The 26085-nt window shown below is 47.5% G+C and overlaps 1 protein-coding gene across 1 annotated transcript; it reads right to left on the reverse strand.

Annotated features, from left to right (window-relative positions):
• Positions 1 to 6013: 6013 nt before the first annotated feature.
• On the reverse strand, positions 6014 to 25822 carry Rbp1 (retinol binding protein 1). The gene is given in 5 exon segments (XM_051206579.1): positions 6014 to 6260; positions 7833 to 7934; positions 24916 to 25094; positions 25545 to 25647; positions 25649 to 25822. Coding segments are annotated over 5 exon segments (597 nt in total). The 5' UTR covers positions 25808 to 25822; the 3' UTR covers positions 6014 to 6206.
• Positions 25823 to 26085: the final 263 nt, after the last annotated feature.

The following is a 26085-nucleotide window of genomic DNA, read 5'->3' on the forward strand; positions in this document are numbered from 1 at the left end:
TCAGAAGCTCCAGGGTTCCAGCCTGCATCTTATGTGTGTGCACATGTGTATATGTACATGTAACAGAGGATCAGAGTTGTGTATATAGGGCACCAACTCGAATCCTGTGTGTGTGCATGTGTATGTATATATGTATGTATGTATGTATGTATGTATGTATGTATCAGAGGATCTGATTTATGTGTATATATATACATAGGGTACTAGCCAGTATTCTAAGTGTGTGCATGTGTATACATGGTACATAGCAGAGAGTCTGAGTCCCTGACCCTTTCTTCTATTGCTGGGGTAGAGTCAGCAGCTTGCCTTCTGATTTCTGTGCTCATGGGGCTTGCCCTATGTTTTAGTTCCCCCTCACTCATACCTGTAGGCAAACTGTTCTGCTTACCTCAACACTGAGGGATGTTTTTGTTTGCTTAAATTCAATAAATTTGCTTTCTATGTGCTAGACACAAAGGCAAATACTAGCTTGCCTATCTATCTATCTATCTATCTATCTATTATCTATCTATCTATCTATCTATCTATCTTTCATCTATCTGTCTTATCCCTGTCTGTCTATCTGCTTTCCTATCATCTTTCTGTCATTGTTATTAAACTCTCAGTTAACACAAGCCTTTGACAGGTGAACCCTGACAGACAGGTGAAAAACTCAGAGAGTATTTTCCCAAGTTCCTTCATCTCATAGAGCAAGGAAGGGACAGAGCTTGGAGCTAAGCCCTAGATAGACAGATCCAGAGCTCAGCCACCCCAGCCTGTCTTCAGTAGTGTCTGTATAGTTAAAGCTGGCCTCCTCAGCGGCATCACCTTCCTGAGATAGTGCACAGGGCATATCTACTTCTCAGGGTTGAAGTTACATGGTGCCAGTAGAAGATGGCCTTGCTTAGAGCATTTGTTGAGCGATTGTAACCCTCGGTTCAAAAGCAGTCTTAAAATTACATACTTTCCAAGGTGACTGTCCCAGGAAATTGTAAAATGTGGAAACTCTATCCATAACTCCATGGTACCAGTCCAGTCGAGCCCCATCTTTTGTCAACCCCTATGGGTGTCACGGTGCTATGGCTATGCTTTGGAGATTTGGAGGTGACTCCATTATGAGTGTCTGTTTATATATTAGGCACCTTTGTGTACCTCATGACAGTGACATCCATATGTTGGTCAGGCAGCAGGGCTTGAAGTTATGGTAACACCAGTAGCTTGGCACAGGAGGTGAGAAAGGCTAAAGTACCACATAGAAGGCTGAGCAGCTACTGAGAAGCAAGCTGCTGCCAACTTAGGATCAAGGCTCCAGGAAGTGCTGGAGACAGAGTGTGAAAATGGAGAGTATTAAAGCCAAGCCTGTTGCCGTGGTTACGGGTTTACAAACAACAAGCTGTCTTCTCATCCGCACCCAGTCCTTTGGCGGCAGGTGAACTGAATTAATTGTGCCTGTCCTGTGCCAGACTACTGTTCTGCACTTGTTTTTATTACTACCGAGAGAGAATGGCTGCCAGGACAAATCTTTTTCAAAGCCTGAACAGGTTACTTTCTTTCCTAAAGCCTCCTTGGCTCCACACTGCCCACCAGAACCCATCCTAGTATTCAGGCCATTCAGTAAGATTCGTGGGGCAGAGTTCCTGAAGTTAGGGCCACTGTTCCTGCATGTGCTTGTACCAGGGTCACATGTTTGTCTGCCACCAGAACTTAATTGTTGGGTATGGTGTTTATGTATTGGAAGGGGGGTCCTCAATACCTGAGGTAGTGTGGAACAAGTTGTGCCATTTCAAACATTTCTGACTGCCCAATGGGTATGACTCTTGGCACATAACAGGCCTTCAGAATTATCTGTGTGTGAATGGTCTTTTGAAGAACGCCTGCCTGAGTTCTCTATTGATGGGGACAGAAACCAAGGCTAATCAGAAAAGGGTTATCCCATAGTATAAGTAAGTCTAGGCTTTCTGCTCTTTCAGTGACATTGATTATATATATATATATATATATATATATATATATATATATACATACATATATATATATAGTTTTGACTGTCATAGGGTTTCTATTGCTGTGAAGAGATGCCATGACCACAGCAACTCTTATAAAGGAAAACAGTTCATTGTGTCTAGCTTGCAGTTTCAGAGGTTTAGTCCATTATCTTCATTGGCAGATCATGGTGGCACACGCAGACATGTTTCTGGGGAAGGAGCTGAGAGTTCTACATCTTGGTTCACCTGCAACAGGAAGCAAACTGTGTACCACACTGGTAGTAGCTTAAAGCCCACCCCCACAGTGACACACGTCTTCCAACAAGGCCACACCTACTCCAGCAAGGCCACACCTCCTAGAAGTGCCACTCCCATTGGCGGCCATTTTCTTTCAAACCACCCTATTAACTAAGGCAGCTTCTCAACCTTGTTGTTGTTATTTTCACCTGGGTAAATCTTTGTTGTGTGCCCTGCAGGATGCTAAGCAGTGTTCCTGCCCAAGTTCTGAAATCATATCGCCAGACATTGCTGAGGCTGAATTACCCATCAGGAATCCTTGGCCCAAGACAGCAGCTCTCAATTTTGGTGGCATTCCCAATCACCTAGGAACTTGAAAAACTAGAGATGCCTGGTGCTTTGATTCAGCCTAAATAGAGCTGATTTTGGGAACAGCCTGGGTACAGGAGACAATAAGAATCCCACAGGGACTTCTCATCTTACTATAGAGATAATGGTCTGTCCATGTTGCTTGCTGTTCTATTCATAACTGGCAGGAATTGGAAAAAGTCAAGATGTTCGTTAACTGAGGAATACATGAGGTGGTAAGGAAACCTGTGGTGTGAATGGATAAAAAAAATGTGGGACCTTTAGGCAAGGTAACATTATCCAGCTGCTAGGAAAATTGAAATTATGAAATTTGCAGGTAAGTGGATGGGACTAGAAACAATTATTCTGAGTGAGGTAACCCAAATCCAGAATGACAAACATTGCATTGCGTGTTTTCTCTTATATGTGTATGTTAGCCTTTATGCTTTAGATATGTGTATTTCATTTGGAATACCATAGAAGAGGCAGCTAATAAGGGACCAAAGGGGAGGATAGGATCTTCTGAGTAAAGGGAAATAGAATATAATGCTATAAAGGGATGGAAGGGAAACTAAAACAGGAAGATTAATGGGGGTAGGGGATTTGAGGGCAGGGTAGAGACCCTTTGAAAAGCCCTATTAAAACCAACTACTGTGGAAGCTGCCTAAAATAAATACACAGTGAAAGGAATTTAAGTGGAATCACCATATATGCAGGGGAGACAATACCCCCAAACTAGGTATCATATGCTACCGAATAAAACCCCCAGTACCAATGCTAATGCTTTGGTACCCTCAACAATCTGAGAGTAAGACCCTACTGCTGAAGGGCCCTCATCATTATGGCACACGTGGGGAAATCTAGCTGGTCCTCAGCTGGAATCTTTGCTTCTACTGGCTTGTATTCATAGTGCTGGATGGTGCTTTATACACTATCAGAGGAGAAAAAATAATCTGACCCAGCTATCAACCCTGTGAGCTATAATAGTGAGCTGCCTGCAAGATGTGCCCAGTGCTACAACAGTGGTAAGAATGTTAGGGGAGTAACCAATCATTTTTTAAGGTCAGCTTTAAGAGTAATTCCATAAGATAAAATCTGTATTGTTAGAGTCTAAGAACTTGAGACTAGATAGGTCATGGGCCTGGGGAAATACCTGCTATGATTCTACTAAATGAACACAGTAAGAAAGCAAGCCTTAATCACATACTGCTATACCCATGGATCAGTTTTCAGCTCTCAGAAGTGAAGCTTCATCTTACAGTAGATGGTAATTGACACAGAGACTCACAACCGGACAGCGTGTAGAGAGTGAGAGGCTTTGGAGGGCTCATCCCTGAGTGGATGTCTTTATCAAACTTCTCTCTGAAAGGCTGAGGGATATATGCAGAAAATGGAAAGATTATAAGAGCCAGAGACAGTGGATAACTTCAAGGAAATAGCATTTTCTAGCTACAACGGGGCTGAAGTACATATGGACTGCAGAGACTGTGACAGTATACACAAGATCTGCACAAGTTCAAGTTAGACAAAAAAAAAAAAAAAAAAAAAAAAATCACAAATGATGGCTGCTGGGAGAGAGAAGAAAAACCAAAACAAGTTTTCTTTAATAGAGAGGTAGTGGGTTCAATGTTTCATGAGTGCATGGCCAACAAGAATCAGGAATCAGATTCCATGTTTCTCGGTGTCCTTTTTCTTTTAAGAGAAAGATTTTGAAGTTGGGTAGGTAGAGTGGCGAAGCATCTGCAAGAATATGATACTTTACTCAAAGAGTAAATCAAGCACCAGCGTACTCAGGGCTTGGTGAGCAGGAAGGAGGAAGAGGAGGGAGAAAATGTGTAACTCCCCAGGTAGCTATCTAGCCTGCAGTCAGGTGTGAGAATGTTCTGGCACTGGACAGTGAGGTTTCACATCCCACTTCTGAGGAGGGAAGGGAGATGCTGTGGCCGCAATAAGGTCTAGGCTGGTGTGGAGTTGCCCTGTGAGCAGTGAAGTTGGGACTTGAACTCTGCCTGTGACTTCCTAACCCAATACTATTTCCAAAGCATGGAGTTCAGCTGGGTTGATTGGTTGTCAGGGTAATTGGGGGAGGGGGAGTCCTCCATGTGAGCCTTTCCTCATTTCAACCGTTTTCTCTAGCTTTACTTCCCTTTCGGTGCTGGTGTGCTTTCTCTCTCTCTCTCTCTCTCTCTCTCTCTCTCTCTCTCTCTCTCTCTGTCTCCTTCTCTTTTCCCCTCTCTCTCCCTCCCCCCTCTCTCTTCCTGGATTGAACCTAGAATATTATGCATGCTTATGCATGCTAGTCAAGCACTCTACCACATAGCCACATCTTCCAGTGGTTTCTCTGTTTCTTTCTTTTAAATATTTAGCTTGTAATTCTAAATGTCTGTATGTGCCTGAATATATATTATATAATATATGTACCCATATAATACACCACATGCATATACATGTGTATATATACACATACATACATACACACACACACACACACACTCGTATATATGCACCAGGTGTGTCCAGGAGCCCAAGGAGTGCCAGGCTAGGGTATCCAATCACCTGGAAACAGGGTTACAGGTGAGAAGGAGCTGCCCTGTGTGTTAGAACATGACCTGGGTCCTCTGAAAAATCAATAAGCACTCTTAACTGCTGAGCTATCTTTCCAGCCCCTTATCTGTTTCTTACAGCAATGATGGCATAGCCAGCAATCACTTACACTTGTGTGTAAAGCTGAGGCTGCTCTCCCTTTCTAGAGCGATTTGCATGTCTCATGTAGAATGGTGAGAAGAACAGGCTGGCATCAGCCAGCCAGCCAGTGGGTGGAGGGAAGTCAGATCCAATCAGTCCATCAAACATGGTATGTACTCACTCATAAGTGGAGTTTAGACGTAAAGCAAAGGACAACCAGACTACAATCCACAGCCCCAGAGAAGCTAGGAAACAAGGCCCCTGAGAGGGACCCATAGATTTCCCTGGGAAGGGGAAATAGATGCGATCGATCTCCTGGGTAAACTGGGGGCGGGGTGGTGGGGGAGGGGAGGGGATCAGGTTGGTTGTGTTGGGGTCAGGATGGAGGGGGAGATTAAAAATGAAATCAAACAGAAAATCCTGTCCATTTCCATTTCATTCATAGACAGCTGGGGCATCTCGTGGGTGTACGGTGCAGCCGTGAGACCAGACTCTGCTGGCTCCCAGTGCCTCAGCTAAAGGTGACTCCTGCTCTGTGAGTCTGCTACACTGTGGCTTGGGTTGGACAAGTGATGTGGAGATTACCAAAATATGCCCACTCCAGAGCTAAGCTCCTGCCTCTGAGGAAGTATGTATAGCTATACCCTTAGGACTAAATCTTCTGTGGCTTTGCAGTTCCTCCCTCTACCCAATGGAGGCATCAGGAGAAACTGGTCCCAGGGGCCCTGGAGAAGAAGCATGCACTGGTGGATGTTTGAAATTTCTCTGAAACACATATCTTAAACAGAGATCACCTTTATTGGGGTAGCTTCATCTTAAGCAAAGGAAAAGAGACAAGGCAACAAGATGGACTCTGCTGGCAGATGCCTGGGTAGCTACTATTTCAGCCCCATGCTGGGGGTGGGCACTCCTGACCACAGGCCCATCCCACTCATTCCTCAAGCCCAAGGCAAGGCTACCTTCTCGGGCTGCTCAGTGCACTTTCTTGAACACTTGCTTGCAGATCACACCCTGAGCTCTCATCTCCTGCGAGAATAAAGACACCAGTTATTAGCTGAAGCAACACTACACTTGAGACTGAGAGGACCTCGGGACAGGGACTTGGAACATATTCAATGGCTGCTATTATTCCCCATGAGCTTAACTAATTCCTTAGACAGTTGATGGAGTGGGCACCATAGAGATCAGGCTCTCCAAATCCTATACAGCTGGCTGTGAGGAGGGTTGATTTCAAGTTGACCAATATGAGCCCTTGATGGCTCCCCTCTCTCTACTCCCTCAAAAAGTCAAAGCACTTTAGGAACTCAGGCCTGGGACAGTCTGTGCCCAGGCTCAAGGAACTGGTTCTCTAAGTTGCTTCAGAGTAGGCAAGGACTTAAGCCTGGACTGTCTACTGGAGTTACCTGGAGTTTGGGAATAATGCTGAGTTGTCAGTATCTCAGTGGGTGGAGCCTGGCCTTCCAGGTGGATCCAAGCACAACCAAGATAGCTCAAGATCTGCCCATGGGGCAGCTGCTGCTGACTAGGGTCAGAGGGCAAAGACAATCAAACTCTGTCTTTTGGATTGTTAGGAACTGGAAATGGAAGACTGAATATTTGTGTGATATTCACTGAAGTTTAAGTGTTGACTAGAGAAACTTGAAGCCCGTTAAGAGCCAACAAGTAAAACCATCTGAGAACCTTCTGCACCCTGATTTGCAGCCTCTGGCGTAGAGCCACAGGGCCAAAGAGTGAGGGGACACTGAGATCATGTCTGCCCTTTTTGCAGCTAAGCAAAGGAGGCCCAGGGAGAAGCCTGTGTTGAGGATGGAAGCCACAGCACAGTCCCCATACAGCTGGCTCAAACCCTCACAGCTGCAGAGCTCATGTACAGCAGGATGGCATTATCAAACAAGGATGGGGACAGCTGGGGACCTACTAAAGGCACACTGGATGTGGACCAGGATTAGGTTCCAGGTCATCTAGACCAGGTTTCTTCTGCAGAAGTGTAATTGGGGAGTTCCAGGGTGGGGGAGAGGAGACATTGCCCTCAGAGGACATGGGCCCTGTTAGCTCACAGGGATCCCAGGCCTGTGTGCTTGCTTTCCCAGATTGAAGACTGAATGGGAGTGGCTTTGAACTGAGGGTGAAGGTGGAGAACAAGACTGAACTGAGGAGAGCCTTACCCATCCCCTGGCCTAAGCTGAGATCATATTCTCCTGGTGCATTCAGCTTGGCTCTGGTCTGGTTTTGCACAAGGCACATACATGTTATTTGGAAGTGAATTTGGTTGGTTCTGTGCTTTGTGGAATTGTAACTGGACATGCAAGCCAGACTCTCAGAGCTTCACATCTTCACTACAAAAAGAGGAAGTGGATTCCAGCAGCTGCTAATACTACCAAGCACCTTTCTACCTACTCCCTCTGGCTGGACCTTGGGTCAGCCTAGACCTTGAAAACAAATTGTATGGCTTTCTGAGTCATTCAGACATCTTCTCCAGACCCTTAGAAGAGAAGCTTCAGGGTAGAACCAATGCCTAGTCACTGTGTCCTTTTCCAGCATCCATTTACTTCTTCATGGAATAAGGAATACAGCCCAGGTCCCTACCATGGAACCTACCAGGTGTAGCTCATCACCCTCAATCCACTGGGTCCAGCCACGCCCTTCCTTCTCGCCCTTCTGCACACACTGGAGCTTGTCCCCGTCCCAGCTCACTGTGGTCTGCCAAGCAAAAAGAAAACCACAGTAGTCAGTTCTGGGGAAGCAGCCCTCCCCCCCGGGACCAGAGAAGAGGGAGGCCCCTGACCTCAATAATTCAAGATGCGCTTCTGGCAATTTTAGTGTAGAAAAATTGCAGCCTAATACTTCCTGCCCACCATGTGCTTTTATTAAAGTGTGCAGATCAGTTTTAAAATTTATGAAAACCTTCATAAATTCTATTTAAAAGGGCAATTAGGAAGGGAAAATGTCATTGAGACAGGGTTGAGAATGGCGACTGGGAAGGAGGGGCTTCCGGGGCTGAGCACGGGCTGTGTATGGGTGTGCCAGTCAGGGCTTTGTCCCTGCATCTTGCCTGTGAGGTGAACCCTGTCTATCCCCAGACGTACCAGCCATTCAGTCATTATTCAGCTTTTGCTAGGTCTTGTAATACCTACAAGGCCCCACCCATACCCTCAAAGGACCTCCATCTCACAGGTTAATGACCTCAGATGTCAACAGCCAGAAACAGATGTTGGCTGACTGCCATCTGCCTCTCTGAGCCAAGTCTCAATCTCCATGTTGGTAGCCAGCTACCAACATACTTGTGTATGGCCCAGGTTAAGTGACTCACTCTGCTCATCTGGGTGGTCAGGACACAGGTCACTGGGGCTCTGAAGTCCCCTCTTCCATTCTGCTATGTGGCTTCTTTTTAAAGACTGTATGTCACTAATGGGAGGCAAGTTAAGAAATGAGAGGCCAGGGAGGAAGAGATACTAGGATGGGCTCCAAAGAGGAAGGGTGGGCCCATAGGAGAAAGGCTCTTGGTGGTCTGTCGTGAGACAAAGGTAGAGGCGGGATAATATAAGATACAAGTTCTCAGGACTTGAACTGTGTGTGGTGTCCTGTCCTGCATGAGGCCAACCTACAGCTGCACTCAATCTGATATACCTCTACTTCACATCCCACCCTTGAGCCTTCATCTTCACAGAGAACTGTGCCCCTTTCCAGATGCTGCGATGGGGAGACAGGCATCCCTGGGGTGTTTCTGTGTCTTTGGAACATCCAGGACCCACCCAAGAACACCAAGGGGTGGATAAGGGGCTCAAAAGAGGACTGGAGCTCCCTAGCATGGCCAGTGAATAAGCACCAGGTGTCAACAGGACCTCAGCTGAGTGAGCAGACATGCCCAGGACATCCCGTGCATACCTTACCTGTCTTTTGGATACACATCCTTGCCATAAGGGAAGGTCCTCATCACTAGCCCTGCCTCCTTCTGCAGTGGGAAGGGCTCTGTTCACTCTTGCTCACTATGTGGCTCTGAGTGAGTCTAACACGCCAAGTCCCCACATTCCCACCAGTTATGAGGGCACTGACTCAGAGGTTTTTAGATAGCTCGGGTTCTGAGTTTCGTGTGTTTTCTGTTGTACTCAGCTTAGCATCAGGACTGCCAGTAACAGCCTAATGCAGATGGGAAGAGGAAAAAGTCTGGGCAAAGAGTGTGGAGTGAGAACTTCTGGAGAATCCTTTTTCCTTGCTGCCCTCTCTCATCTTTGGGCTTGCTGATCACTACTGCCCTCTGCCGTTGAGATGAAGCCTGCAATGAGACACTTGGGAGAAGCCTGGGGAGATGGATTTGTCCATCTAAAGAAGTAGAAGGGTGTGAATTAGAGCGCCAAAATTCATGTAAAAAGGCTGGTGCTGACCTCTCCTTATGATACCATTGCTAGGAGATATCAGAAGATCCCTGGGATCCCAGCCTAATCTGTGAACTGTGGACTAATGGGAAACAAAGAAAAAGCAAACAAAAAAGAAAGAGAAGAAAAGAAAAGAAACATAAAGGCAAAAGGCACTTCTGAGGAATGTCTCCCAAGGCAGACATGGCACCTGCCCATGTAGATGGGTGTGCGTGTACACACACGTACACACACGTACACACACACACACACACACACTCCCGGGTAGACATTTCAGAAGGCAGATTGCCTGCTGCACATGGTCATGACCTAAGTTTGGATCCTCAGAACTCACATTTAAAAGCTATGCACAATAGTGCATATGTCTGTAATCCCACTGTGCCTCTCGAAGCAGCTGGGAGGTGGCTAGAGTTGCCTGAAACCAGTGGACCAATTAGCCCTACCATAAGCAGCAGTGAACAAGACAGCATGTCTAAGACAGGGTGGAAGGCTGTTTTCTGGCCTCTACATGCGTGTTTTAGCGTGTGTGCACCTACACTCACTGGCATGAACACAGGTGTATAGAAGGGAGGTAGGTGCAGCCAGGTGTGCACCACTTTACACAGGAATACATCTGGTCTCAGCTCCTGGAGGGGGGAGGGCACAGGGAGACTTGTGGGTGGTTCCTCTTCCTGATTCAGAGGCTCACTTGGGGCACGAGCGTAGCCTCAAGCTTGAGAAAGTTCAATCTCCGGGTCAGAATTCAGTGAGATGGTGATGGGTCAAGGCTTACATCCCAAATGTGGCAAAAAGCCATGCACTGGGTGTCATCCATGCCAGGCCTGGCATGGGAAAAGGGATGGAGAAATGAGTCCTTGACTTCAAGGAGCTCCCAAGAACACTTGGTTTCCTCAGCAACCAATCGCCCTGTGTTTATGCAGAGACCTACTCAGCAGGTGAAGAGCGCCTGACCCCATCTAGGCATGGACAGACTGGCTGGATCTCAGCTGTGGTCTACAGTTTTGCTTTTTTTCCAGAAAAGTTAATCAGTGGGCAGACCAGCACTCTCTGTAACAGAAAAGAATATAAAGAAACAAGTCTATGCAATCTAGCCTTTCAGAGATAACTGCCCAGCACTTTTATGTACTTCTCTTCAGCTTTTATCAACACACCTATATCGTTCCACCTTTAGAAAATAAGGTTGCAGTATTTATGCCTTATCGTTTTTTCATTTCTTAGAGACAACTTCCATTTGGACAAATAGTCTCCATAAGCATTGTTTTCATTATTATGTACTATCCAGGAAATGGCCACATACTTTTTAAATTTACCAGAGTAAAATGAAAATGAGGAACTCTTATTCAAAAAAGATCATAATTTGAAGATAGCAACAGCAGACCATCTATCTAGTCAAGCAAGGAGCCCCTTGGGCATCTGCCTTGCACTCAGGCCCTTGAGGCTGGCCCTGGTGGTGGTTTGGTAAACATGCATACCATTACTCAGCTAATGACCTACCTATTCTTGGGCATTTGGGTATTTTATCATTTATTCTAGTATAAATAAGCCTTTCTCATACACATAGTTTTCAATACATTTCCTCAGAACCTATGTCTTGAGGAAGAGCTGTCTTATGGAATCATGTGTAGAGTTTTAAATCTTTGGATGACCACGCCAACTGGAACTTCAGACTCATACCTGTTTATCCCTAGGGTTACTGTCAGAGAATGGCCATGACGGCCATGACTGGGACAGGATTTCAGTCAGGAGGACATTCCTGATTTCAAGTCTCAAGGTCTCAAGGAGAGGAAAGGCTTGGTGTGTGTGTGTGTGTGTGTGTGTGTGTGTGTGTGTGTGTGTGTGTGTGTGTGTGTGATGAACTGATGCCCTAGACTCAGGAACCCCATCTTAGACAAGAAGGTCAGATACATCCAAGGACAGGGCAGGGGACAGTCAGCTGCTATTACTAACACGCCAGGAGTGTACGAAAGGACTGGAGCCAGGGTGGCTGCTTAAAATCAAACCCATTCTAAGTTTTTACTAAAAATGAACAATAATCCACATCTCTTTGGCTGTGTCAGCAGCTTTCTGAGACAGACATGTGCCAAGAGATGAGCGAGGACAATTTTATACCACTCTGACAAGGGGCTGTCATTTCCAAAACCATTATCCACCCTCCATCTACTCAGAAATCCTAGCTGGTACTGCAGCCAGGAAGTCTGAGTGACCCTGTCCCAGGAGTGTCTTTATGCTTCTTTGTCCCTTTCAGGTGACTAGTGCTAGTTATGAAAGTGACCTATAAAAGCTGAGACTCAGTGTGGCTCTTAGGAAACTTGTGACATTCATTAAAGTTCCCATGTTTGCTCCAAGGACAGGGATGGCTGGTCACTTCTATCCCTCCATGCTTGTCCATCCAGCCCTGCCACGTTCTCTCTTGCTGGACACACTTCCAAATCAGTTTCTGTGGGTCCAGAGGTGGGTCATGAGAGGGGACACTTTGCCTGTGGTGACTTTTGTATGCAAGCTCCAGAGCCAGGCCTGACCCGACTCTGACCCCAACACCCACACTCTTTAGATTTGGGGGTAAAAGGCAAAGGCCTGACAGTGAGTTGGCACTTTTTGTGTACATTCTGTGACTTGTTAAAAGATGGAAATTGGCATTTCCTCCTGCAGTTTGATCTTAACACATGCTTTTCTCTCTGAGGGTCTTTCTGTCCCTGGTGGTTTGTTAAGACAGCTTTTGGTGCTTGTGTGAAATAAGCTGTTGGGTGGGAGGGGTAGGAAAGCCCTAAGCCCTAACACATGAGTGTCAGGCCCTGTCCTGAGGGCTTGTCACACTGTTTTGTTAATCTGCAAGTTTTAGAACTGAAAAAACAAAAACCCTAAGCGTCTGTAATGTCCAGCCTTCTGCCCTGGGGGCTGTGAGTACTTAGTTTTCTTTGGCTGAGAAGTGCAAAGGACAGGTAGTGGGTTCTCTTTTTCTGGTCCTCTCCCATGGGGCTTGCAATTACCTAAAATCAGCACATTCAGGGGTGAAGCTAACTCTCTGTGAAAGCAGATGAAAATGAAATTAATAAGGCTTTTAAATTGTGAATGAGTAATTAGAGACATAAAGAGCACACTAACGACAGCTACTACGAACTATAACAAGACCTTTGTGGGCACAAGAGAATGCAATTCCAACATGAGTCTTCAGTCCTACCATGAAGATGTTAACGTAGAATGGTAACACCAGTTTTGGGACAAATAAAGTATGCTCAGATTAATAATCTTGGTACATTATTCCGCCCCCTTCAATCATTTAAGAAAGGGCCTGGACTAAAGTACTAGGGCTACCACTGAGGCCAAGGCTCTGAGGAGGGGGCCAGAGGCTGGGCAGAAGAATGTTGGAAGCCCGTGGCACCCAACCCTCTTCAGGCATCTGGAAGGCTTCCTGGTTGAAGTGACAGCATCATGTCATGATCACCACCATCATGGTGACCATGGTGACAAGGGTGGGATACCCAGAATGTGCTAGAAAAGGCACTGAGCAGGTTATGAAGCATGTCACGTGACACCTCAAGGCCTCTTGGAGCAGCTGACCTTCTCACTAAAAATGCCGGCCACTGTGCTCAGCAGTTCCCTGGTTTCAGCTAACCCTTGCACGAGAAGCAGGATTGTGTGGCCATGACTCTGCTTCTGCTGCAGCTTTCTGCACACCAGCCACTTGAGAGAAGGAGGCTGAGGTGAGGGAAGAGAAGACAAGAGAAACTTCCTGAAGAACAGTAGGGGTAGGTCCTAAGTAATTGACATGCTGGAGGTTTAAAAGTAGGAGGTCATCCCATTAACCCAAGGTGTGGAGGCAGTCTGAAGGAGGTGTGGCTGTTTCCATGCAGGCCACAAACTCTTGGGTCAGCTGCTGGCCTCACCCAGCCTGGTCTGTGGTATGGAGGGGCATATGCTGTTTAAAATCCTCCACTCTCCCAACCCTATTCCATCTTCCCTGGATGGCCAGGTGTCCCTTCATTCAGTGCCTAACTCAGAATTTATCTCCTGAGGTGACAGTTCACAGGGTAGGAGGATAAATACTAAGAGCCCATCCTGATGAGCAGCTTCTCATGTACCATTCATCACTTAACTTTTACGAGAAGCACTGATCCCTGACTTGCTAATTATCCCTATTTCACACATTAGTAGAAGTTCAGAGAGGGGGAAATAATTTTCCTTAGGGCAACAGTTCACAAAGAGATAAGATTTCAAAGGAGGCCCAGGTATCAGAGTTGACAGGTCATGACTGACTTCTAGACTCTTCAGAGAGAATGGGGCATGGATTAAAAACCATGTCCAGGAAGAGAAGGGATAATTGCCTCCCTTGAATTAGGGCTTCTGAGCCAGCCCTGTGGACTCCATAGTTGCAGGCCTCTCTCCTGTCACTGATGAGTCTCCATCCCATGGCACTGCTTCACGATGGGACACTGCAGTTTCGATCCCAAAACTCAAAGATAGATTAACCCAGAGCTCTTAGTGCCTAAGATAATAGTCACAGTACCTATCCATTCTGCATTTTATTTTCTTTATATGCAACATAGGGAGACTCTTAGCACCTTGTTCATAGAATTTTTGTAAAGATCAACACACACACACACACACACACAAAGAGAGAGAGAGAGAGAGAGAGAGAGAGAGAGAGAGAGAGAGAGAGAGAGAGAGAGAGAGAGAAAGAGAGATTAGAAGAATGGCTGGTAGAGGGAAAATACCTGGCAGACACAATCTATTATTAAATTGGATTAGAGCACATCCTGTATGATATAGCCAATGGCAACCTTTTATATTATTGTGCTGTTTTCACTTAACGCTCATCTAACAAATACACTGGGACCCCTCCTGCCAGGTCATGAGATGCAGAAGTGAGGGTCTTTGCTATCTAGAATCTCAGATATATTAGCAATTGTCAAGGGTGACCCAAGAGGTACACCTGCAGAGAGGGATCCTGGGGCAAAAGGAAGGATGGTGGCATGAAGGGGACGCTAGACAAGGCCAACAGAACAGGTTAGCCTGGGCTAGCTCTCTACCAATGGGTTACTATGCTTCCAAAAGGGGTCAAAAGAGATCATTCCAGAGGAGTGATCAGAGAGAGCAAAGGAAGATACCCTGCCCCTCAGGATGTGTGGTGGGGAGTGGGTCTGGAGTGGCAAGTGGCTGTATCCTAAGGTCCTAGAGGGGTCAGGCAGTATTACGCTGGGAAGCACTGTATGATCAGGCTCCCTTTGAAGATGCAAAGGGTGTGCTGGAGTGTCGAGGATGAGAGAAGGGAGATGGCTGTGGAGGTTCAGCAGTAATTAAGTGGAACTGTCCATAGAAAGAGCTGCACTTGGCACACGGCAAGCCCAAGAGATGTTAAGTGTTATTACTGCTGTTATTACAGGCAAGATATTCAGAGCAGAGCGGACGGGAAGGGGGAGGATGGGTATTACAAACAGGGTCCTTGGAACTGGTTGAGGAATTGCCCATAAGCACTTTTATCTTCACAGCAATCACTGACATGGCTGTGTGGTGGTCTCTGGAATTAAAAAGCCAGTGGTTTTCTAATGGCTGGGGATTTAGGAAACCAGCAGGAGACAGCTTGTTCTCAGAACCACACAAAATCAGAAGTTCCAGATTGTCTAAAGTTGAAGCCCAAGGCAACAGACCCGAAGTGGTGAGACCCTGGCAGGGCCCCCACCCCCATCCTGCCCCAGTATGTAAAGTGGGGGGGGGAAGAGCCTTCTTTCCAGGACCCCCCCAGAGCTCAACAGACACAAGGTCACAGTAGCTCTCAAGGCCGTGTTTATGGGGGGTGTTGGGGATTTTTATTAAGAAACCTACACATGGACACCTTTGTGCAAACTTAAGAGGCAAAAAGTTTTCCTGGAATCTGAGCCTGTGCGTGGGCTGTCTGAGTCAGGAGTTAGATGATTGTCTGACTCATTGTCAGACAGACTGTTTTCACTGGCTGGGTGTAGGACCAGTTTCACTGTGAGGTGGGAACGATGGTTGTGGAGCCTGTGTTTCCTGGCTTCCCCACGTGTACATCCATCTGGTTTACAGTTCCTCCACGGGAGACCTCTACATTGTCCTTGTACTCCCAAATCAGAAAAAGAGAGGGCTGGTGAGGCACAAAAAAGGAAAGATGCAGCCCTCTCCTTGTGTTGGAGGCGCCATCCAATGGAGTCTGTGGATCAGAGGACACACTAAGAGAAGTCAGTACGGTTAACAATTTCCATGCACTTTAATGAAGAATTCGGTCAACAGAACAGGTACCTGGGCAAGCTAGCAGGGGCTCTCTCTGTCTCTGTCTGTCTCTCTGCCTCTCCCTACCCCCCCCCCCGTGTGTGTGTGTGTGTGTGTGTGTGTGTGTGTACCAAGCACTCTAATACTGTTTAATTTACACAAATTCACACAGGGTGTGGCAGGGTTCTACACAAACAAGTGACTGATGCTACAAAAAAGATTCCCAGAGAGGGGACTGGTGGATTGGGCATGACCCTTGTGCTCAAGAGTGTTTCCAATCAGTTCCAAGTCAAAACCATCCCTGAGCCCACAAGGAAAGGACTAAAATTGACTGAGGGCTCGATTTCTAGAGGACAAATGGTCACATGAGTAACTATCAAAAGAAAGGCACAAACCCCCTGGGTTCCCCGTGGGGACTCTAGCAGGAGGTCTATTCAGAGAGTGGTGGGCTCAAAGCAAAGACTTCTCAGCACCTGTGGTTTCCTCTGGAGGGATTACTGTCCCCTTCTAGCTCACAGGATGGTCTCCTGAGCTGGTCCCAGGAGGTGACAAATTCCCACCCTAACTACAAAGGACAGGCTCAGGCACACCTGCTGTGGCTTCTCACACCCCCACAGAACCCAGTCACATTAGTCAGAAATAAAGCAGCCCAATCTGGATAGACCTTCAAAGCTTAGGCAAAGAAACAAGCTCCAGACCCACTGGGCAGTTGTCACAGTGTGCCAGAGGCGGTGGTGACAGCTTGTCATGCTTACAGGCCTGCCAGCTCTCCCGAAGTCAGTGTTTGTTTAGCACCCTGCCACACCCTGCTTGTTCAGATGTGGAGCCTGGATCCTCTCCTACAGTGGGTGGGTGAGCCCTACTGACTACTTCCACCAACAGAATATAGCAGAGTTGCCAGGAAATGTTACAGTTTGGATAGGTGTCCCCAAGCTCCATGTATTCAAGGTTTGGTCCTTAGCCTGTGACCCTTCTGGGTGGTGTTGCAGCTTTTAAAAGTTGAGGCCTATTTGGAAGCCTTCTGGTGATAGAAGGGTATACTCTTGAAGGAGATATTGGGACCCTGCTTTGGTAGGTAGGTCATGGAGGAAGCTCATGTTTCCATGAACAGCCATCTCCTGTAATGAAATTTCTCCATGACCTGCAAACTTGACTGTTCCCAGAAGGAACAGTACCAACTAACTAATCATCCACTAAGACCTTTGAGACTGCAAGCCAAAACAAACTCTGCCTCCTTTTATGTAAATTAGCTCACACATTTTTGTTACAGCAGCAGAAAGCTGACTAATACAGTGCCTTCAGAGCTCATAAGAATGTTACACAAATCAGCCTTCCTCTCATGAGACTCTCATTCTTGAAACCTAGCTGCCATGGTAAGTAAGGGGAAGTGAGCTTTCTGAAGACACAATCTTTGGGCTCCCAGCTGGGACAAGCCATTCCCTGTGAACTTTGCTCAAATTGCATGTTTAAGAATGAAATAAATGACTTGTTTCAAGGTACTAGTTTTCAAGGTAATTTACTACTCTGTGATTAAAAATATATAATTTATCATCATATTTAATTTGCACAGTGTCATAGCTGTGTATGGTTTCTGTTTCTGCTTTGCAAATGAGGACATGGGGACTCATCTCTCCAGGGAAACAGCTGGAAACAGCAGAATTTAAATGCCCAGCCTGACCTCCTAAACATTCCATTATTCCCTATTTTCTTAGTGCACACATTGTCTGTTCACCTGCACATTCAGATACATCACCGGGAGGCTTAACTATAATGGGTCGTTGCAAGTCTGGTATCCACAGGCAGTCCCTGAGCAGGTCACCCAGTGGTACAGAGCTATACCTCTTATCACTTATTCATCCCTCTGAAGTAAGCAGTTTTAATGGAAGCAACAAAATTCCTCCTCTGAATTATAATGAGAGGGCCATAGTGCCCTGGGCCTGGCCAGCTGTTCCTCAGAGTATCAGCAGTGTGGTCCTTTGCACTGTCAACATCAGCAGCATCTGGGGACTTGCTGGAAAGACAAGCATTCAGGCCCCACACAGAAGCTCTGAATGAGTAAGACAGGCTCAAGTGCATGAAAACTACTGTTCTGATGATTGGGGTGGTTAGTTCAGGAGCTCTGGAGCCTGGATGTCTCAGGATGTTTCTAGACACAAGAGATGGGAAAGGAGGTCTCAAGGAGAAGGATGCACTGTTAGCCTAACTGTATGGGAAGTTGCATTAGTGTTGAGAACTCCCATGACACACACTCCAAGCTTTCTCTCTTCTTCCTCCTTCTCTTTCCCCCTCAATGCCCATGTTCCTGACCTTTTCTTCCCCCTCCCCTTCATTTGGATTTCTCCATGTAGCTGTGGAAAGTGGGAAGATGAGTGTCAGCACTGGCCACAAAAATCTCGAGGTTATGTAACATCAGCTTTGTTATCTCTCTCCAACAGTGCTCAGATTAAATCCTAGGAAAGGGTGTGATGGGTGTGCATCAATCTCCCTGTGAGCAGGTACTCATCCCAGGAGAGGCGGTGTGCTGAGCCCACAGGCCCATCAAGACCCAGAGAGGGAGTAGGAAATTCCCACCAGTAAAAAGAGGTGCCTTTCTGGAAGGTGTGAGGAAGCAATGATGGCCAAGAAAATCCAACAGTTGCAGCTTATTCAACAAACAACTGCCCTCCTAGATGACTGTGCTTTGCCTCTTAGACCCAGGTGTCAGCAGGGGTGCTGATTCAGGTCAGCACATAGTATGGCAGCACAGTAAAGGCAATGTGTCCTGTCTCTGTGGTCCTCAGAATTGACTCCGGGGATTCAGACCGAGCAGCAGTCATGATGCCCATTTTGCAAATGTGGAAACAGAAACAGGGTGTCTAATCAGCTGCTGTCACGATGCAGATAGCTGTGCTGACAGTGCCATGAACTCTTCCCACGCATCCCAGGCCCACTGACCCTTGGAACGCTCACTGCTCACCTCATAGACCTTTGCAAATACACTCTGTCTGAGCCTTAGATTTTTATCTACCGCATGGGTAAAGCGATCCCCACTGAAGAGCATTTGCTGTGAGGACTGAAGGAGCAAACGTGGGGACAGCACTTGGTGCAGGCGCAGTGAACTCTTACTGCATGTCATGCTCCCTCGCTCCTGCCTCACCAAACTCCAAACCCAACCAGTGTGAGGCCTGAAAGCTGCTTTGTGAATGTTGTTTGGTTGCTTTAATTCTTCTATTTGTAATCCTCAAAAGCACACTGCTGCCACTGATTTCAAAGGTCAGAGAACTTTAGCTAGGACATGAAAGAGATCCTGTGTTGAAGGCTTGGAAAAGACCCAGCTCAATGCAGGGGGCTGATCTGGTCAGGGGTGGCTCTCGGAAGGCTCCCAAATCCAACAGCATCTGAGCTCTGCAGCCTGAGGCAAGATATTTGTTAACACACGAACCCAAACATCTCTCTAATGGGTCAAGAACAGGATCAGGAAGCTGGCAAGAGTTTAAACCAGAGTGCTAACGGGGGCTTGATGGATTTCATGTGTTGCCATACATAATTGGATGCCTGGCTGGATGAATGGATAAATGGGCATTTACAAGGAAGTTATGGGGAAACACAGATTTAAAAAAAAAAAGAGAGAGAGAGATTTAAAAAAAATCTGAAAGTGAAGATAAGGAAAGATGCCAAAAAATATCACGGAGTAATATTCATATACATATATTATATTCCATATATATACATATATGAATTTCTCCATCTTTCTTCCCCCTTCCTCTTCCCCTTCCCTTGCTCCCTTCCCCTCCCCTCTCCTTTCCTTCTCTTCAGCCATAGGTAGCTATTTTGGCCACTTGACCAGCTGACAGATAGACACACATGGCAAGGCATTCCCCAGAAACCCACTGGAAACTGTAGCAGTTCAAAGCTTTGCAGGGTAGGGTACCAGCTGAGTGGAGGAAGGAGCCCTTTGCTTTTCTTTTTGTTCTCGTCTGCTGCTGCTATTTGGTTCTTTCCCCTTCCCTTTTATAATAAAAACAAAGAAAGTGGCAGTGGGCCAAGTGCTGGGAGTGGAAGGCAGGCCCTGTGGAGGGGTCATCCTGAGTTCAAAGCTAGATACGAAGGCGAGGCCAGAGCCAAGGGAGGCAGCGCCAGACCCAAGCGAACAAAGCAACCTCTTCCAGGGAAATCGTGACCTGCTGTCCACTGTGGGATGACAAATGGCCCTTCTGCCACCAGCATGCAGACCAGGCTCACTGCTGGTTCCTAACTGAGGCTCAGGCTCATCCCACAGGATCACTCACAAAGAACTGAGTGATTTTAGGGACCGTCTTGACCAGAAGTCTTGGCCAGACTCTATCTGAAGCTGCAGAACACCTACCCGTCGGAGCCCCACCCTGAGAAATCCCTGTATCTGATACTCGTGCTCGGTGGCTTGTCTGATACCTCACAAAGGGAGGGAAATCCCTTGTGTCTGTTGGGTTCAAACCAGCCTTTCTATACATGTACCAAAACTGAGGCCTCTGCTTGTACCGTGGTCCTGAAGGATCTCTACTGACCAGACTGGAAATGGTGGGCTAAGACTCCAGGGTCACACAGATAAGTCATGTTTCTAGATCACGCCCAGGGTGGCAGGTGGGGTAGACTAGAGCCAGCTGCCTATGGTCCTTTGCATCTCACTTGTGTTTTTTATACAGGCACAAGTATAGAGATGCTGTCCTACCCCAAAGCAGGAGCTACAGAGTAAACAAGACAAACGGCTACTTGCTCCTAGGTACCAAGGTGGGTGAGGATGGGGGCAAGCTGCTCTCAAAAACGGGAACACTAGCCGGAGACCTACACAGAGGAGAGAGAGTGCAAGTTTGGTGTCTTTAGCTCTTGAAGTCTTGAGAAGAACAGTCGGGCATAGGATTTTTTTTTCTCTCTCTATGAAACCTTAGAGTCTTTGGCCCTCATTGGCAAGTGGCTCAAACACTGTGCAGGCCAAACAAAATACATCTGCAGGCTGGATTCCATCTTCTGGCTGCTGCCCTGCATACAGATAAGATTCTTGTGGAAGAGCAAGAAACAGAGACATTGCGCCAGCAGCCTTCTGGCCCTTTGCAGAGGAAAGTTAGCCTGGCTCCACCTTGCTTAGTGAGGACACCCTGCTGGCTTGTCAGGCCATATTTAGGTTCTCTCTCGTAACTCCCTGTCACCCTGTCAGGTTTTTGACTACAGCCACATACAAGCTCTTGCAGAGTACGGGTTCTCTCATTGGCCATGTCCTCTCATCCGGGCCTTTCCTGAGTGTCATTCTTCACTGCACATGTCTGCTCCGCTCATCGCTCCTTCCCACCTTGTCCTTCAGGGCTCTACTCAGGTGGCCCCTCCTTGAGGCCTTCCCTAACCATATCTCCCTTAGCCCCAACTTTTGTCCTCTCAGTCCTCTGTGCTTCTACAATGCATGCGTCTGCAATAGCCCAGAGACGCAGCTCCCTCCTCTGCCCTGGGCACCCAGGAAGCCACCCTGTCTCTCTCCCCAGGCTGAGCCCAGCACCCAGTAAGAAACAGGTCTAAAATAACATGTATTTGCCCCACACTTTTCATGCCCTTGGCCTTGCTTTCATTCCTTTCCTGTTTGGCTGGCTACGGCTACTTCCTGTCTATCCTACCCGCCTCAGCTCAGACTTACTGGTGGTAAGAACTGTCTCTGACCTCCCAGACACAAAAGAGGTGTGTCTTTGTCCTGATCACACTACAGTGTGTCTTGTACCTCTTCTCCTAGTCTCTCCAGACCTCACTCCCACACTTTGTTGCCTTCTACACTGCTCTCCACGAAGGCAGGAATCTTCAATGACACAGTGGGTGTAAATGGGGAGGAAATGATATGAAATGCTGGCAGAACCCAAAGAAAAATGAATAGAACCCATGAATGAGTGATCTACATTCAGTATGAGACTCCGGTACCCTACTGCAAACACACACCTCAGAGGCTGGGGGGGTTTCCGCAGCATGGCTCAGATGGCATGATGCTTGGTAGAAGTATCAGTACTTGGGGTCTTTAAGAGCATTTAGCTGTCCTCCTGAGGCTGTCCTGATTGTTACTCCACACCTATCCCAACCTTGTTCTTTACCTCTTCATTGGGGCCTGTACCCTGCATACTACCCAGGGAACAGTCCCAAGGAAGGACTTCTTTGCACTTCAGAGGGCCCAAGGACCACTCCAGCAGAACAGAGGGCTATGCCCAGCCCCTGAGTCTCTTGTGTGTTGGGGGGGGGGTAGGGAATGAAGATAATTTTAAAAGACATTTGTGTTCCTTTTTTGTCTGTCAGACTATTGAAATAATGGACCCCGAAACTGGAATTTGCTCAGAAACTTCAATCTGGGGGGAAAAGAAAGGGAGAAAGGAAGAGAGGAAGGAAGAGAGAGAGAAAGAAAGAAAAGGAGAAAGAAAGAGAAATAAAGGAAGAAAGGAAGGAAGGAAGGAAGGAAGGAAGGAAGGAAGAGAAGGGAGGAAGGAAGGAGGAAATTAAGAAAGCCTAAAGCTTTGGCCAGCCAGACCAGCCAGAGGCAAAGCAGGGCTAGATTAGCCAGTTGTTAAACCACCTTACAGAAGAGACAATGGGGGTCAGTGGAGGGCAGGAACACACATTAACAGGACTATTTAAACACACATATCTCTGGCCTTCTGTTTAAACCTTAATTTCACATCGGGACCCCAGGGTAGACTTGGGGAGATTGATCACTTAGACTCTTTGTCCTTTTCCCAGCATGGCCACTTGGCATTTTCTTTTTCTGTTCTTTGCTATTCCATTTGCCTTTTTTAATTGGCTTATCCAGAACAGGCAGCTGAACCTGGATTTGTGGGGTACAGATTGTGACCCCAATTTAGATAACAATCCCACCTCCCAGAGAGTGATGCCAATGAGCCTTGCAGTAGTGAAGATGACAGGAACATCAGCCCAGCGTCACGTAACTCCACCTGCCCCCCAGAATGGCTGGCTGCTTCATCTACCAGGGAGGATGAAGAAAAGGTGGCCATTGCTCCTTCCTTTGTGCTGCAAATCCCCCCCACCTCCCATCCCTTTCCAATGAATGCAGAAGGGACCTCCCCCAGAACCCCAGGGTCCCCTCCAACCTGCCCCAGGACTCCCTCTGCCCCTTCGTCTTCATGGCATACACAAGCGGTTTGACCTCTGGGTGTCTGTCTTGCACAAAAACTGTGTTCCTGGATGTCAAGGATGCATTCATTCAGACCCTCCCTCTGTCCTGCAGGGAACTCCCACCCCAAGGTTAACCCAGGAAAAAAACCTGTATATAAAGTTGGTGAAGACTCGGTGAATGAATACACACTATGACATCACCAGGCACACATTAGACACACAGTGAATACTCATTACTATTACTGGGCGATCAATAACAATAATCGACCAAGTACAAGACAGCATGTTCAACACTGTAGTGACCCCAAATAAAGACACATTTGACGTGTTATGCTAGCACCCCTAGGAGGGAACTGAATTATGGAGCAGAGGGCCATGTAGTGGCCTGGAAGCATCTTGAGCAATGGAGAGAAGGCAGGCCCTGTCTGAAGGTGTCCTTTTTGATTGTAAGCATCTGGTGCCTGAGGATTTTAAGGCAGTGGTTCTCAACCTTCCTAATGCTGTGACCCTTTAATATAGTTCCTCCTGTGTTGACCCCTAACCATAAAATTAATTTCATTGCTTCTTCATAACTGTAATTTTGCTACTGTTATGAACTGTAATGTAAATGTCTGACATGCAGAATATCAGATATGTGACCAAAGGGCTCTCGGCCCATAGGTGAGAACCACTGTTTTAGAGTGTGACATTGTCCTACAACAGGAGTTTTCTTACTCCAAGGCCTCTCCAAGTACACTGCACTGGCTAATCTCTTCCCACCATTCCCAATAGCAGGCCCAGGAACTGATCTGGTGGCTTCCTAAAGAATAAAGAAGGTAAGGCTGAGTGGTCCTGCTGGGGCTCTTTAACCCTCTCCAGCCATAGCCCTTGAGAACTTGGCTAGACTGTTTCTGAAAGGGCTGTCTGTCCACAGAGGAGCCTGGCAGAGTGCAGGATGGGCTGTGGCCTTCAACATAAGAAGGTTCAAATCCCCACTCTTGCAATGTCTTCCCCTCAGTCACTGGCTCAGTATGGAGTTCCCAGTTGCCCCCTTCCCTGAGCTGTGGTGACAGAGTGCAGGGTATATATACAGTGACAGTCAGAAATGCCATTGACTAGAGAGAAGAGTAACAAGCGCCTCTCTCCTGCAAACCAAGGCAGCTCCTGCTAGCAGGCACAGTGAGGTCTGGACCCAAGACCATGGAAGAGACACAGGGCGCGTCCTGACCTCCCAGAGCTCCCAAAATGCTGATGAAGGCCTGAGGCTGACCTTCCGGAGTCTGCTGGGGCATTGCTAATTGGGGTCCCAGGGTCACTAGCTTCCCACTGGGGCCTCCTTTGATGATACCCTTGCTTCTTCCTGACCCAGGATGCTAGGCACTGTTAGAAAGATTTAGGAATTGGGTGAAAGGATGAAAGGAAGTTCAGGGCTCAGTGGGTATCAGGTGAGCCAGGGCCAAATCCCAGCTTTGCAGCAAGAGCACCAGGCCAGGGGACTTCCAACAAAGGTCAAGGTCTCCCTGCTTCCTACAGAGAATTCATACTAAATCACTTGGGGAATTACACTGCAGAGGGGCTCATGTGTTTTCTCCTTTCTTCCTGTTCCCCACCTAAGAATTCACAGCCTTGTTTGGAATTCCAGGCCCCTACCCACTACTCTATCCGATTCATTACATTAATTTTATCTGTAAAATGGATGGGCTCCTATCACCTCTCAGTTAGGGTGAGCCTTGTGAGGTTACGTGTGTCTGAGCACCAGGTGGAGAGCCTGGACACCGCGGAGACTCACGGAGCTGGAGCTACGGCAGCTGCCCAAAGGATTTCATTCAGCCACCAGCATTTGAAAAGTAGGCTTTCCCTTCTCTGGGGCTTCGGGGCTGGGAGGGAAGATCCGCAGTCCTTCCCAACACAGGATCTTTGCTCCCTCCAGATGATCTAGCCCAGCTCTAGAACAAAATCCCAGGGCAGGCGACACCAAAGTCTCAGGGGCTCACCATGCACTTGCGGTCGTCTATGCCAGTCAGATCCTCCTCAAACTCCTTTCCAACTTGGAAGTCCATAATGTAGTTCCGAAAAGTGCTCAGTGTGCGGATGATCATGTGGTCGCCGTCCTGCACGATCTCTTTGTCTGGCTTCAGCAAGTTGGCTATTTTACGCAAGGCCACATTGACATCTGCAAGAAGTGCAGAGATAGAGGCAGAGTTGTTAAAAACAACCAAACCAAAACAACAACAACAACAAAAAAACCCCAGAAGGGTTCCTCTGTAGAGGTTTTCAGGGAGTGATCGCACGGAGGAACAAGTTTGAGATTCCTCGTTCACTTTGCGCAGCCTTTGAGGACTGTGTATGCTTTTCCTCTCCTTTTTTTTTCTTTTGAAAATAAAGTTTTTGTTTGTTTTGCTAGCCCTTTAAAAATAAAAACTAGCAAAGCTAACTCATCTCTACTAATTGAATTATCTGCCACTAGGCACAGCTAGTGGACTCTTGCCACTAATTAACCCTAACAATTCACGCCCTCCTGTTGGCAACCAGCAGCCCAACTCTGGACTCGGGGGGAGGGGTGCGGGGGGGGGTAGCAGGGTCTGCAGGGAGCCTGGCGTAGCGCACCTCGAGCCGCGCTTACCGAGCGCGCGAAGGTACTCCTCGAAATTCTCATTGCTCAGCATCTTCCAGTACCCATTGAAGTCCACAGGCATTTTGGGGACAGAATGGGGGTGGCCGGACACCGAGAAGGCAGGAACGACTGTGGGATCGACCTGGACGCTGGCTGCTAATGCACTCCGAGAGATGGGCGGCCCGGAAATGGGCGCCTTCGGGGGACACGGGACTCCGCGGGGCGGCGACAGCTGGATTCCGAGTGTGCACAAAGCAGGCAGGAGGATCCATTGTAGCCGCCCCTCCTCCCAGTGTGGGAGGGCAGGGCGGGGACAGGGGCGGGGACTGAGGCCGTGGTGGGGGCGAGGAAGGTGCTGGGCTAGGTTTATCCCTGCTGCTGGCCACCTTCAGTTCAGACCTTACATTTGTTCTTTTCACTTTCCCAGCCCAGAACGAGGAGATATGGGAGGGGAGGGGCTGTTATTGGCCCTAATTTCTGTGTACTCTCCTGGGAATCCTTCAAACGCCTGGAATTCTCACCCGCAGGCCCCTTGAGTGTTGAGAACATG

Source organism: Phodopus roborovskii, unplaced genomic scaffold (genome assembly GCF_943737965.1).
Source record: "Phodopus roborovskii unplaced genomic scaffold, PHOROB, whole genome shotgun sequence".
NCBI lineage: Eukaryota > Metazoa > Chordata > Mammalia > Rodentia > Cricetidae > Phodopus > Phodopus roborovskii.